At 38.0% G+C, this 12,884-nt stretch overlaps 1 protein-coding gene across 7 annotated transcripts in view; it reads right to left on the minus strand.

Annotated features, from left to right (window-relative positions):
• Positions 1-12,884, minus strand: part of AKAP11 (A-kinase anchoring protein 11) — a 72,535-nt gene that overhangs the window by 17,846 nt on the left and 41,805 nt on the right. For all 7 annotated transcript variants that reach the window (XM_059684716.1, XM_059684719.1, XM_059684715.1 and 4 more), the window contains 4 exons: positions 12,115-12,249; positions 11,232-11,499; positions 5,810-10,286; positions 3,099-3,254 (listed from right to left, as the gene is read on the minus strand). In XM_059684716.1, coding sequence (XP_059540699.1) covers positions 3,099-3,254; positions 5,810-10,286; positions 11,232-11,499; positions 12,115-12,249 — 5,036 coding nt within the window. The remainder of the gene's footprint in view (positions 1-3,098; positions 3,255-5,809; positions 10,287-11,231; positions 11,500-12,114; positions 12,250-12,884) is intronic.

The following is a 12,884-nucleotide window of genomic DNA, read 5'->3' on the forward strand; positions in this document are numbered from 1 at the left end:
AGCCAATGAAAAGGGTATCGTCGTACGCCAATTACCATTTTTCTCTTTTATTAGTGTAGATGTGTTCTCTGAACCTCCTGCATTAAAATTATGAGGGTCTTATCAAGCATGCAGTATCTTGGGACCCTCTAATGACCTAGGGAATCAATCTCTGGGACATGAGGCCCTGAAAATTGTATGTCCAACAAGCCTGGATGCGTCCTACTAACTTTCTTTGGCTGAACCTTAATGCCACAAAGCATAATAGTTCTTAAGACTGTGGTAGATTAAACTACAGAAGTTTTTCTGACAAAATGCTATCAAGCCAAACTATCCACATCCTGAATTCAAATAATTAATTTTCTGAACCGACTTGGATTTATCCATATTAAATATACTTATTTTAGCCTCAGCCTAATTTGGTCTTTTTAAACCTTGATTGTTAATGGAATTGTCTTTCATCCTAATTTTTAAAAATTTTTTACTGAATGTATTGGGGTGACATTGGTTAATAAAATTATATCGGTTTCAAGTGTACAATTGTATAATACTTCATCTGTATTTTGTATTGTGTGTTCACCACCCCAAGTCTTCTGTCACCATTCATCTCCCCTTTACCCTCTTCTACCTCCCGCTCTGGTAATCACCATATTGTTTTCTGTGTCTATGAATTGTATTTTTTTTTCTTTGCTAATCCCTTCACCTTTTTCACCCAGCCTCCCAACACCCTTCCCTCTGATCGCTGTCAGTCTGTTCTCTGTAACTATGAGTCTGTTTCTAGTTTGTTATTTTATTTTTTTCATTGGATTCCACATATAAGTGTAATCACATGGTATTTGTCTTTCTCTGACTGGCTTATTTCACTTAGTATAATACTCTCCAGGTCCATTCATGCTGTTACAAAAGGTAGGATTTCCCTTTTTACGGCCAGGTAGTATTCCATTGTGTAAATGTACTGCTGATTTTTTATCTGCTCATCTCCTGATGGGCACTTGAGCTGCTTCCAAACCTTGGCTATTGTAAATAATGCTGCAATGAACATAAGGGTGCATATATTCTTTCCAATTAGTGTTTCATATTTCTTCAGATTTCCCAGAATCACTGGGTCATAAGGCAGTTCCATTTTTAATTATTTGAGGAAACTCTATACTCTTTTCCATAGAAGCTGCACCAAACTGCATTCCCACAAACAGTGCACCAGGGTTTCCTTTTATCCACATCCTCACCAACACTTGTTGATTTACTGTTTTCATCTTTGTTTTGAGTCGTTCAGAAATGAGTATTACTTATCACCAATAAAATAATGCTGTATAGGACAGAACCAAGAACAGAGCATGGTAGATGTCTCCCTCTTTTCATCAAACTAGGTAACATTCCACATAGAGCTGTTCAACTGGCTACAATCCTCTTAATGCCACTAGCCTCTAACCCTAGTTTTCCCACTTTAACACCGGGATTTCCTAAGCAATGTCAACTCTCACTGACACTCTAAAAGCCTGTATCTCTCAAAGATGAGAGAACAATTTAAGTTTTCATATTCTAGTCTAGATAAAGTTATGGAAAAGAGCCAAATGATGATGTGTGATTATCATCCCCATTTCCTACCCCCAGTTTTAAAAACTGCCATTTTTGGGTCTAGATTTTAAGAAATATTGAAGACTTAACAACTACATTTTAAGAAACTATGATAAAATAGATACTTTATAAAAATACTAATACTTACTAGCTAATCCAAGTATCAAAGTACTCTGAAATGATGATCTGCTTTAACAAGTGATAGCCATTTCCTTTCTTATGCTCCCTCAGCCCCTCCTCTAATAGTCTGCTTACCTCCCACTCCTGATAAGTCCATTCCAAGGCTCTGTTCACCTAGAGCCTCACAGGGTCCTTTCCACATATGCCCAAAATTGGAAGTATGTATGCTGAGAATCCTCTCCACTCCCTAGACTCAGCTATAGATGGTATTTATCATTTCCAATTGTCAATTAATTTGGATAAAGATTTTATGGAATTTTATTGGTTAGAAAATGCCTGTATAGAGTTATACATATAAGAAACAACTGTATCACAATTAATAAAATATTCCATAACTTACTCAAAATAAAGTTAATTAAGAAAAGTTATATATAAGGTAGGTGCCTCTGCTATACCAAACAAGTTATAATGAGTTTATGTATTTCAGTCATTCGAGTATAAATATCTGGATCATGTTTTTCCTGAGTAGCCGGACAACTAAGGAACCTTCCCCCCCACCCCCCACCCCCCCAAAAAATACTATCTAAACTAATCCCTGTGAAATTAAAGGCCATTTTTATGTATCTTACAGAAAACTGTCCTTTTTCCTATCCTCAAAAAGCTATTTTTAACTGGTATGCCACAATAATTTTTAAAAAAATGTAATACCTGACTATTTAGTCAGAGGCACTGACCTCTTTTCCCTTAGATTGTCAAATTAAAAACTGACAACAGCCACACAACAATACCAGTACCTGTCTGGTGGGAATGAATCAAAAGTATACCTGTTTTTTTTTTGTCAGAATGACAAAAAATATGTCTTTTGGTGTGGTACAGAATTTTAGTAATTACTGTATGTGGGCCATGAGATGAAAAAGGTTGAAAATCGCTGCTCTACAGAAAAAAAAGTACTCTCTTTAAAGAAAGAAAAAAAAAGTTTTTCCTCAAAAATTCATTAGAAGTCCAGGCAAAGCCTAAGAGGGTATAAAATTAAATGTATGTAACATTTTCAAATCAACTATTGGCACATCCAGAGAAAATTAGCTGGGCTAATTATTATCCTATATAATGAAAGCCTAATATGCAAATTGTCCCCTTGACCAGGAGTTCGAACAGGGGATGGGGCCAGCAGCTGGGGGAAGGGAGATGCCCCCAGCTGGCAGCCACTAGGAACCCTACCCATGCACGAATTTCGTGCACTGGGCCTTTAGTATTTAATAAATGTCAAAAACCATTAGAAATATATTGCAAATAATAAAATACATTTTGAAAATAATGACAGATCCTCAAATTCAGAATTTTAAATAATACTCAATGTAAACTAATAGCTCACTTCATAGGTCTGAGGATCTAAACTATGCTATTACATGTAAAGTTTTAGTTACCTTTCACTTAGATGATGAAAACTGCTGCTTTCATCCTGGTGTTCATCTTCGAAACTTAAATTGGACCAACTACCAGTGCTGTCATCACCAATACTGAGATTCATCTGCTGGCTACCAAAAGACTCAGTTGACTGAAAGTCTTCTGTTTCTTTTGGACTAAAATAAATGAATAAATGAATGAATAAATGAATGAGTGCCAAAAGCATCAGGTTCTGATCTATCTATATATATAAAAAGCCAGCGGCCAGTACGCCAGAACGACCAGAATGCCGGGTCACTATTATGACGACCACTGTGGCCAGACCAATCGGGGAGTGGGGCCGGCTAGCCAACCTCTCGCGGCCCCTACCCCAAGCCGGCCCTGCCCCTGATCACCCCCCTCACCCCAATAGGGGGTGGGGCTGTGTGGCCAACCTCCTGCAGTCCCTCCCCCTTGCTGGCCCCACCCTCATGGGCCCCCACCACCCGGATTGGCCTGCAGCCCCTCCCCCTGGCCGGCCCTACCCCTGATTGCCCACCCCAATAGGGGGTGGGGCTGGCCGACCAATCTCCCATGGCCCCTCCCCCAGCTGCTGACCCTGATCAACCCCCCGCCCCCAATCAGCCCCCCCACCCCAATTGGGGGTGGGACTCACTGGCCAATCACCTGCAGCCCCTCCCCCCAGCAGGGCCCAGCCCTGATCGGCCCCTGTCGGGGTGGGCCAGCCGGCCAACCTCCCACCGTCTCCTCCTCCTGATCCATCCCGATTGGGACTGGGCTGGCCTGACCCCACCCATGCATGAATTCGTGCACTGGGCCTCTGATAAGACTATAATTCTTATAAATGATAAAGATAACAAAAACAAGAAATGATATTCAGAGTCAGACCAGTGGTCCACCTAACCCCCTTTCATTGTGTCTGCTAACAAAGAGACTTAGCAGGGTAGCTTATTACTTTCAGAGTTAACTGAGTACCCACGAACACCTATCCATCCTAAGTGCATCATTTAAATTTTCTTCAAAGCAGTTCATATTTTTAACTGGGACCACTATGAAAGAGCACAAGTTCCTAAGTTTTCCAACTTCTTTGTAAGATAGTACTTTTATTTGTACAACAAAACAAAACAAACTTCATTTTGGCTTTAAAAAACAAAAAAATAGTTCAAGAAATTCTAGTACTGTAAATTAAAATTAGAGTCAAACTAGCCAAATCTCTTTGATGTTAAGTGTGTATCATAAACCTAATCCTACTAATTTTTTTTTAATAAAGAAATGTTCTCAAATTTTATTCTAACTTTTCACTAGGAAGGCCATTCACTGTTCAATTATTGCAACTGCCCAACTACATTTAATTCTCAACATAGCAGTTGAAAGTATATTTTTAAACATGAAGAGGGAAAAAAAAATAAACATGAAGAGGGAAAATGGTAGTCTTCTGATCAGAACCCTCTAGTGCAGTGGTTCTCAACCTGTGGGTCGCAACCCCTTTGGGGGTCAAACGACCCTTTCACAGGGGTTGTCTAAGACCATCCTGCATATCAGATACTCACATTACGATTCATCACAGTAGCAACATTACAGTTATGAAATAGCAACGAAAATAATTTTATGGTTGGGTCACAACATGAGGAACTGTATTTAAAGGGCCAGAAGGTTGAGAACCATGCTCTAGTGGCTTCTCACCAGCCAAAATAAGCCAAATACTTATAACATATTATCTGGTATGACAGTCTCTCATAACCTACACCTTATCTCCTACTACTCCCCTTGGCTCACTCACTTCAGCCACTCAAGCCTCTTTGCCATTTCCTCCACATGCACAGTCCCATCCCTTTGCCTGGAACCCTCTTTCCACTGATTCTCATGTGACTTATTCTCTCTTCACCTTTGGCTCTATGCTCAAACGTTACCATGTCAGGGTTATTTTTGCCTGCTACCTGTTCAAAACTGAAAACCAGCCCCACCTGCTGCCACGTACTGCCACCATCAAAAACACTAACACCCTTGCTTTAGTTTTCCTCCAAAGCGCTTATTACCATGTGCTACATATTTTACTTATTTTTTTTCACATTTTACTTATTTATTGTCTTACTTTACTGTAACATGAAGTCCAAGTGAACACATATTTTTGCCTGTTTTACTTACTTTTGTTCCCCAGTACCTAGAATAGGTCCTGAACTGCCCCCACTTTGGGGTTATTCTCATTTTGTATTTAAAATATACTAATCAGAATTATATTGGGCATTCCTACAATCACACTATAGTTTTAAACCATAATAGCTTCATATTTTAGTTGGGTAAATGGTTAATACCTTCCCTCAAAAGGCTGTTGTGGGATAACGAAGAATGTATATGAAAGTAATATGTAGGATATGAAACAATACATAAATGTAACAGAGAAAACTTGTTAATTTAGGGTTAAAAAATAATCCTACCTTTCTGAACAGAACCTAAGACATATATGATCAAGTTTAACTTTTTTTTTAATCATCACATGAGGATATGGCTTTCTTTATTGATTTTTTTTTAATTTAGAGAGAGAAACATCGATGTGAGAGAGAAACACCGATCAGTTATCTCGTATACTTGCCCTGACTAGGGATGGAACCTGCAAACTGGGTGCCCTGACTGGGAATCAAACCCACAACCTTTCCAACTGAGCCATCTGGCCAGGAACGATGGAGTTTAACTTTTCATTGTATCATAGACCCAAAAGAAACTTGAAACTTACCTACTAACAGCATGTTCAACATTCACGATGGCTGAGGTCATTATTTCTGTAGTAAGGCTTTCAGCAAAGCTAACACCATCTTGTCCAATTCCACTATCAGCTGCCAAACTGGTATTGCTCAGCTCTCTCTCTGCTTTTTCAATAGCTTCAGCAACTATCTTCTCAGCAAGCACTGTCTTCTTATCGAGATCAACATGAATTTGAGGGACATCAAGGTGAAAAATTCTAGATTTCTGATAAATGCTGCTAAATTTTGAATTAGAACCTGGCTTACTATGAGCAAGTGAATCCTGTCTGAAAGAATATTGAGGTGAGTTTCCATTGCAGTCATGGAGTTCTTTCTTGTCACAGTATCTGCAAGCTTGACTTACAAGAGGTGACAACTTTTCTGCATAAGTGATCCTATCTGCTGCTTTTGCTGTCTCAGACACTTGGAAAACTGCAGATCCTAAACTGAGTTCTAAAGTGTCATCCGCTACTTTTTTAGCATATTGTTCTATAGCTTGAACAACATTCACTTCATATCCATACCCATTTAAGCTGCCTGCACTGTGGTGAAATCTGTGATTTTGCGGGGAAGGTTGAAGAGACTTAGGAAATTCTGGCTCAATGTGAGACTCATTATCTTCATCACATCCAGACTTTTCATAAAGGCAAGAATCTGTTGAGGATTTTGGCAAGCCAATTGCAGACACTGTAAGCTCTTTTTTAACATCTCTGGTTATGCTGTGAGCAAGAGAGGTTGAAAAACTATACAGTTCAGAGCATTTACTTCTGTATGTATTCCCTGTCCATTCACAAGTTTGATTTTTACAGATGTAACCTTCATTTCTTTTACTTTGTCTTTTTTTATCTACTTCTTGGTGGTGTTTATTTAAGAACATTAAGAGTTCATTGTTGGCTTTCACCTGTGAGTTTTGCAAGGGAAACATTTTTGAGTTACACTTCATTGTTGCTCCCTTAGATGCTTCTTTCAATCCTGATTTGATAGATCGATAAGCAAGTCTATTGGCATACTGATCCATTATTAACTCACTATTGCCACCTTCCTGTTTTAGTATTTGGATAATGTGACCTGCATATTCATCTGTCACACTTTCACAGCTGGGATACTTATATGACAGACCTGACATACAAGAACTTGGTGGTAATGAAAGAATAAACGGGTCAACTTCTCTTGCATGTGCTACAGTCTCTATATTCAACTTTTCTTCTGATCTATGAGGTTGGTAACCATCACTATAACTATTCTTCTTCTGCCTGCAAAGCATACAACTTCTAACTTTTGCTATTTTCTCAGCTTCTGTAATGACTTCTGCTGCCATATCACCTGCAAAATTGCATAATGCTTGTAAATTTTCATCTGTGTGATTTAACAAAGTAGGTGATACACTTCTTTGACTCTGCACATTTAAGCAAGGGCTATTAATCCTGGGTTCTTGAATTATTTTATTATCTAAATGGGAAGCTGCCATTTCAGTTGCAAGAGAAACGATGTGTGAAGCTAATGCTTCGGCAAATTGAGTTTTCTTCTCTGAGTGCTCTGCCTTCACATCCACTTCTGCATGCTCTTCACCTTCACTACTTTCAACTTCTTCTGAAAGAGATCGCATGAGTTTCAACATGAACTCCTCTTTTTCAATAGTATTTTGTTCATTTTCAGACAAACTACCAACAGATGAGTAGTGAGGTGTAGAAGGTGGTGTAGCAGGTGCAAATTCTTTTGCTAATTCCCCTTTAAGCTTTTTGGTTAACTTCTTGATATCCCATTCAGAACTAGCCTGGGATGGTACTAGAGGAGTTGATGGAGGAGTATCAGGTATTACATTTCCATCTCTGATTTTCTGTTTATCTTCCACATGCAAACCATCTACACATGTAAGCACTGCAGATGACAAAGTATGTGAATGGGGATAAGGATTTTCTTGCCCAAAAGACAAGGGCACCGGTGCCATATTATTCAAATTATACTTTTTCACTGATTTGTCCTTAGCAGCTTCCTTCAAATCAGGTTTCTGACCTGCCATAGTTGAACAACATGGTAGTGGCTCTAAAGAAAATCCATGAGCTATAGAATCTTTACATTCTGGAACACAATCCTTTCCCACTAAAAGTGAACAGTGAGTTAAGTGATCTTGAGCATCAAGAGATCTGGGAAACTTTCCCCATATCAACCGTGGCTCTTCTTCAGCAACAGGCAAGCCTTCCCTGTTTACCATATTTTTATCCACATTGGAGATCACTGATTTGCTTTTCTCTACGGAATGTTTAATAACAGATTTAGATAATCGATCAACAAACATGTCCTTATTGCTAGCTTCATTCTCTTGCAGGGTCACTTGATCATAGTGGAAAGGAGGGTTTTTTCCCTTTACTGTTTTAGTTAAACAATCTGTGTGTTCATCAACTGTTTTTGTAACTTTGAATGATGTCACTGACTCTAAAGTTTCATTTACTATAGAATGCACCAATGCTGTAGAAAAGTTGCTAATAATCACAGGATCACTTGGTAATTTTGAAGAGCTTTGCATTTCAACATCATTAGTTGGTTTAAAATCATTCTGGTTACCTAGACTGTGTTCTGAAGATAAACAAATATTTCTGAGACAAGCTACTTCCTCTTTGTTTTTTGTGGAAACACCTGCTTCAGTAGAATCACCATTCAAATTACTATCACCAGATGACAGATGAGTCTTTGCCTGATATATATTAGATGAAAAGTGATATGGGAGAAGGGCACTTCCAGCCAGGGGCACTGGTATAGAAGTAACAATTCCAGAAGTACAAAATAAGGCCTGCTGTACAGTGTATTTATATTCTGGCATTGGTTTTGTCACAATTGCTTGACTATTAAAAATGGGACATGTAGAAGTCTGTGTCCATGGCACAATATTTTCTGCACTCACATACTTTATGTTATCTGTAGAAACACTAACTGCTGCCTTTGTTGTAAAGATCACATCAACTTGTGATAGCTCAATGAATGCTTCCTGCATTACAGATTCAGACAAATCTTTTGCATATGACTTCACTACTTTGTCTTCATAGTCAAATGAATACTTTGGAGATGCAGGTGTTGGAGGAGATGAAAACTGACACACTTCCATGATACCTTCAAAAATAAGCTCTTCAGCAAGATCTGCAGCAAACCCAGCAACTATGTTTGTAAATATCTGCTTCTTTACATACTGTAAATCTTTTAAAGCATTTGATAAAGCTTCACTCACCAAAAAATTAGCCAGACCACTAATAGCACGCTCTTTCAGTGAAAATGCATGCTGCCTTCTCAGTTCATTAAATGCCATCTGAAAAATGGATGACGTTAACTTGGCGGCTAAATGGCACAATGCATTGGTACATGAAGAGACTCCTTTCTGCAAGTCTTTAAATGCACTGCCAAAACTTTTTTCCACAAGATCTGCTGCAAATTTTTGAATGCTATCTCTAATCATTAAGGGTTTATTTTTAGATTTATTTTGATCAAGGTTTCCACTCTTAAGAGCAATGGTTTCACTTTCTCCCTTTTTAACACTATTAATGTTTGATATGGCATTAGTATGTTGAGTATGAAGGACCGAGCCCAGTACTTCACATGTAATTCTATTGGCATAATCTTCATAGGTGTAATAAATAGAATCATGATCTTCATGAATCCTATCTCCACCAATATCTGTTTGGCAAAAACATTCAGCAGGTGTACAGCTTCCAAGAGGACTAAAAGCAGAGGACCGAATGGGGCTAAACAAGCCACTGTCTTCCCCAGATGCCTTCACTGGGCGAGGAGAATCTGGAGCATCACACAGGTTGCTGTAAGGGGATTCTGGTTTACGAGGTGTTGGCTTTCGAACATTAGCTGGGAGAGCTGGACAATCAAACTTGAATTTTTGAGGATTCATAGTAGTGGTTACAGAAGATTTGTCATGTTTGTGTCCTTTCTTTTGCGATGTCTTCCCTTTTACAGAATCTTTTAGAAATGGACAAGAAGTCTCTAAAGTTTGTTCTAGTTCATCAAACTGATCAAAACTATCAAAAAATTCACTTACTTCTGAGTCTGAGTCCTCTATATCATCTTTCATTACAGGAATTTTTGGTAACTCAAGTTTTGCTTTTAAACTTTTTTGATATCCTTCTTCATCTAAGAAAATAACCGGACTTGGACTTGAGCATTCTGATTCAGATGAATAGGCAGGAGAAGAAGAAAAAAACGTTTTCTGCATGTCACTACCTTTATCTGAAGCATTAGATGACCTATAGAAACTCCTTTGGATCCAAGGCTCAGAAATTGAGGTTGTGACTGAACTTTTCACAGGTTGTTCTTTATGTCCCAGAACGTTTATTAAGGAAGTTGAAGGTTTTGTCAATGACTTCTGCCGCCCAGAGCTAACCAGAATCCTTAAATCATGGGTTTCTAACTGGTGACCAGCAGTAGTCTGTGAAGCAGCATCACAGTGGCTCTTTAGTGCAGTAATGTTTACTCCTATAGGAAAAGAATAAAATGATCAGCTTATTCTTGAACAGAATTTTTTTTAAATTTAAATCACTGGGAATAGACTTTCAGCATAAAATATTTGTAACATGTCTCTTCTAAATTATGTTAACATATTCATCCCAAATCATTCTCAAAATCAAATATATCTTTTACTAAAATAATTTAATTTTACCCCATACTTGAGAATACATAGAATGGTGTCACATGTGTTAGAAACACGAATACAGTGACTCTGCCAGTTAACTCCTCTCAAGTTTGACCCTAGGCATGTTCCAAACACTTAATATGGTAAACAGTACTAACAAAATAAGAAGAGAAATAGCAAAACTAACCAGATAACAATGGCCCAGCCAGGGTGGCTAAGTGGTTTAGCATTGACCTATGAACCAGGAGGTCACGGTTCAATTCCCGGTCAGCACACATGCCAGGGTTGAGGGCTCGAGCCCCAGTGTGGGCATTCAGGAGGCAGCCAATCAATGATTCTCTCTCATCATTGATGTTTCTATCTCTCCCCCTCTCCCTTTCTCTCTGAAATCAGTAAAAATAAAAACCAGATAGTTATGAACTTAAAAAATCTCAAGAAAAGTAATTCCTCAGACAATCAGAAAAAAAGGTTAAAAAGAATTGAGTAACTCGGCCATAAAGCCTTTAAAATTGAACTTTAAACTTTAATCCTCTTCAGTGGTTCTCAACCTTCCTAATGCCGCGACCCTTTAATACAGTTCCTCATGTTGTGGTGACCCCCAATTTCATTGTTACAAATTGAACATAATTAAAGCATAGTGATTAATCACAAAAACAATATGTAATTATATATGTGTTTTCCAATGGTCTTAGGTGACCCCTGTGAAAGGGTCATTCGACCCCCAAAGAGGTCGCGACCCACAGGTTGAGAACCACTGCTCTATATCAAGAAGTTTAGTAAAGACAAACCATCATTATATGGCTTTAAGGTCTCTTCTTCCTCTAAGTGCTCAAACGCAGTGACAAAATCATCCTCTATAGAAGACACTGACTGGTTAGTATCATCATCATCTTCATTAGTGGTCTCCAGTTGGTGTTTCTGATGAATGTATGTATCCAGGGTGTATCTTATACCAGTAGCATATTTACTTAGGAGACTAAAGATAAAATCAATTCTGAGTCTTGGTAATGTAGGTGGTAACACTCTCATGACACAAAGCATCCCAGAATGACGACTCTTGGGAAAGATGATAAAAATATTTTAATATCAAATCATAGTATACATACAAAACATATTAACTGGAAGTGAAGCCTAGAAATAACATAATCTCAAGGGGGAAATAAAAAAGAAAAATACATGCATCCTGAAATGCAGCCTGATTTTGTACTGTGTAATTCTTTTCTTTATTCTTTCTCCACATTTCTCACTCCCCAATCTTTTTCTCCCAGCTTTCTCTTAACCAGGTATTGAAATTCTACCTACATTATCTTCTTACATGTTATAGAACTTACTATCCATTCATTTAGCAATAATGTTTTCCTGTACTATTGTACAGCCCTGTGATTTTTCTTATTTAATCATTCACCTAACTTAACAACTACCCTGCAAACTGCTTGAAGGCAGGAGCCAGGTACTATTCTATTTTTGTATCCCATTTTCCTGTAGTGTTCAGCATGATTTCAAAGCTTCATGAGTTAGATTTCTCATGAATCATACTTCCTCAAATATGGTTCCTTTAAAAAAAAAAAAAAAAAAACTTCACCGAAGCATTTAAAAATTTAATAGTCTTAATCAAATGTCATTGTAAAATCTGCCCTTAAAAACTCATTAGCAATTACATATAAAAGTTACCTGATTTAGAGGACCACTGTTTATATTTGGTGATTTATTTATATCCTTCATACAAATAATTTCATTTTCATTTAGACTACAGAAGTGTAGTGAATTCAGAAGATCTGGAAGTTCCAAAGAAACAGCAGCTAAATCCTAATTTAAAGCAATAAAACTTTGTTAATTCCTATAATGAGGGTCCTATCTAAAAATCTTAAGGTCTACTGGTTAATAAATTTCCCAGTTCATAATAGATAACATATGCTTATCAACCACAACCAATTTTTTTAAAACTCAAAAATGAAGTGTACTAAAATATTTTAATACCTGCCATTTCTGTACCCTTTTAAATGTATTAATATGAAGCAACAAAAAATTTTACATGGTACCTCACACATCCATGAGGGTTAATAGTTTTTAGCTGCAAATGTCAACCTGCAGTCCTCAGGTTAACTGTGAAATTTTTCATACAGGATTCTTGCCTACAGATTATACTTCATTGGAGTTTAAGTTTTATATTCATAAAATACAAGTCTATTTTTCTGCTTTTTTCTCTGAAGTATTATATTAAACTGATAACTTAATAAAGACATAAAGAAAAAAGCTTTATTCTCTCATTTGTCCTTTTTATGTGAATAGTAGAGGCCTGGTGCATGAATTTGTGCATGGGTAGGGTCCCTCGGCATGGCCAGCGATCACAGTCCCAATCAGGGCCGGCCAGCTGGCCGGCCGGGGGCGGGCAGGGTGGGGGGGGGCACTGTGGGAGGTTGGCCGGCAGTGGGAGGTTGGCT

Source organism: Myotis daubentonii, chromosome 2 (assembly GCF_963259705.1).
Source record: "Myotis daubentonii chromosome 2, mMyoDau2.1, whole genome shotgun sequence".
Taxonomy (NCBI): Eukaryota; Metazoa; Chordata; class Mammalia; order Chiroptera; family Vespertilionidae; genus Myotis; species Myotis daubentonii.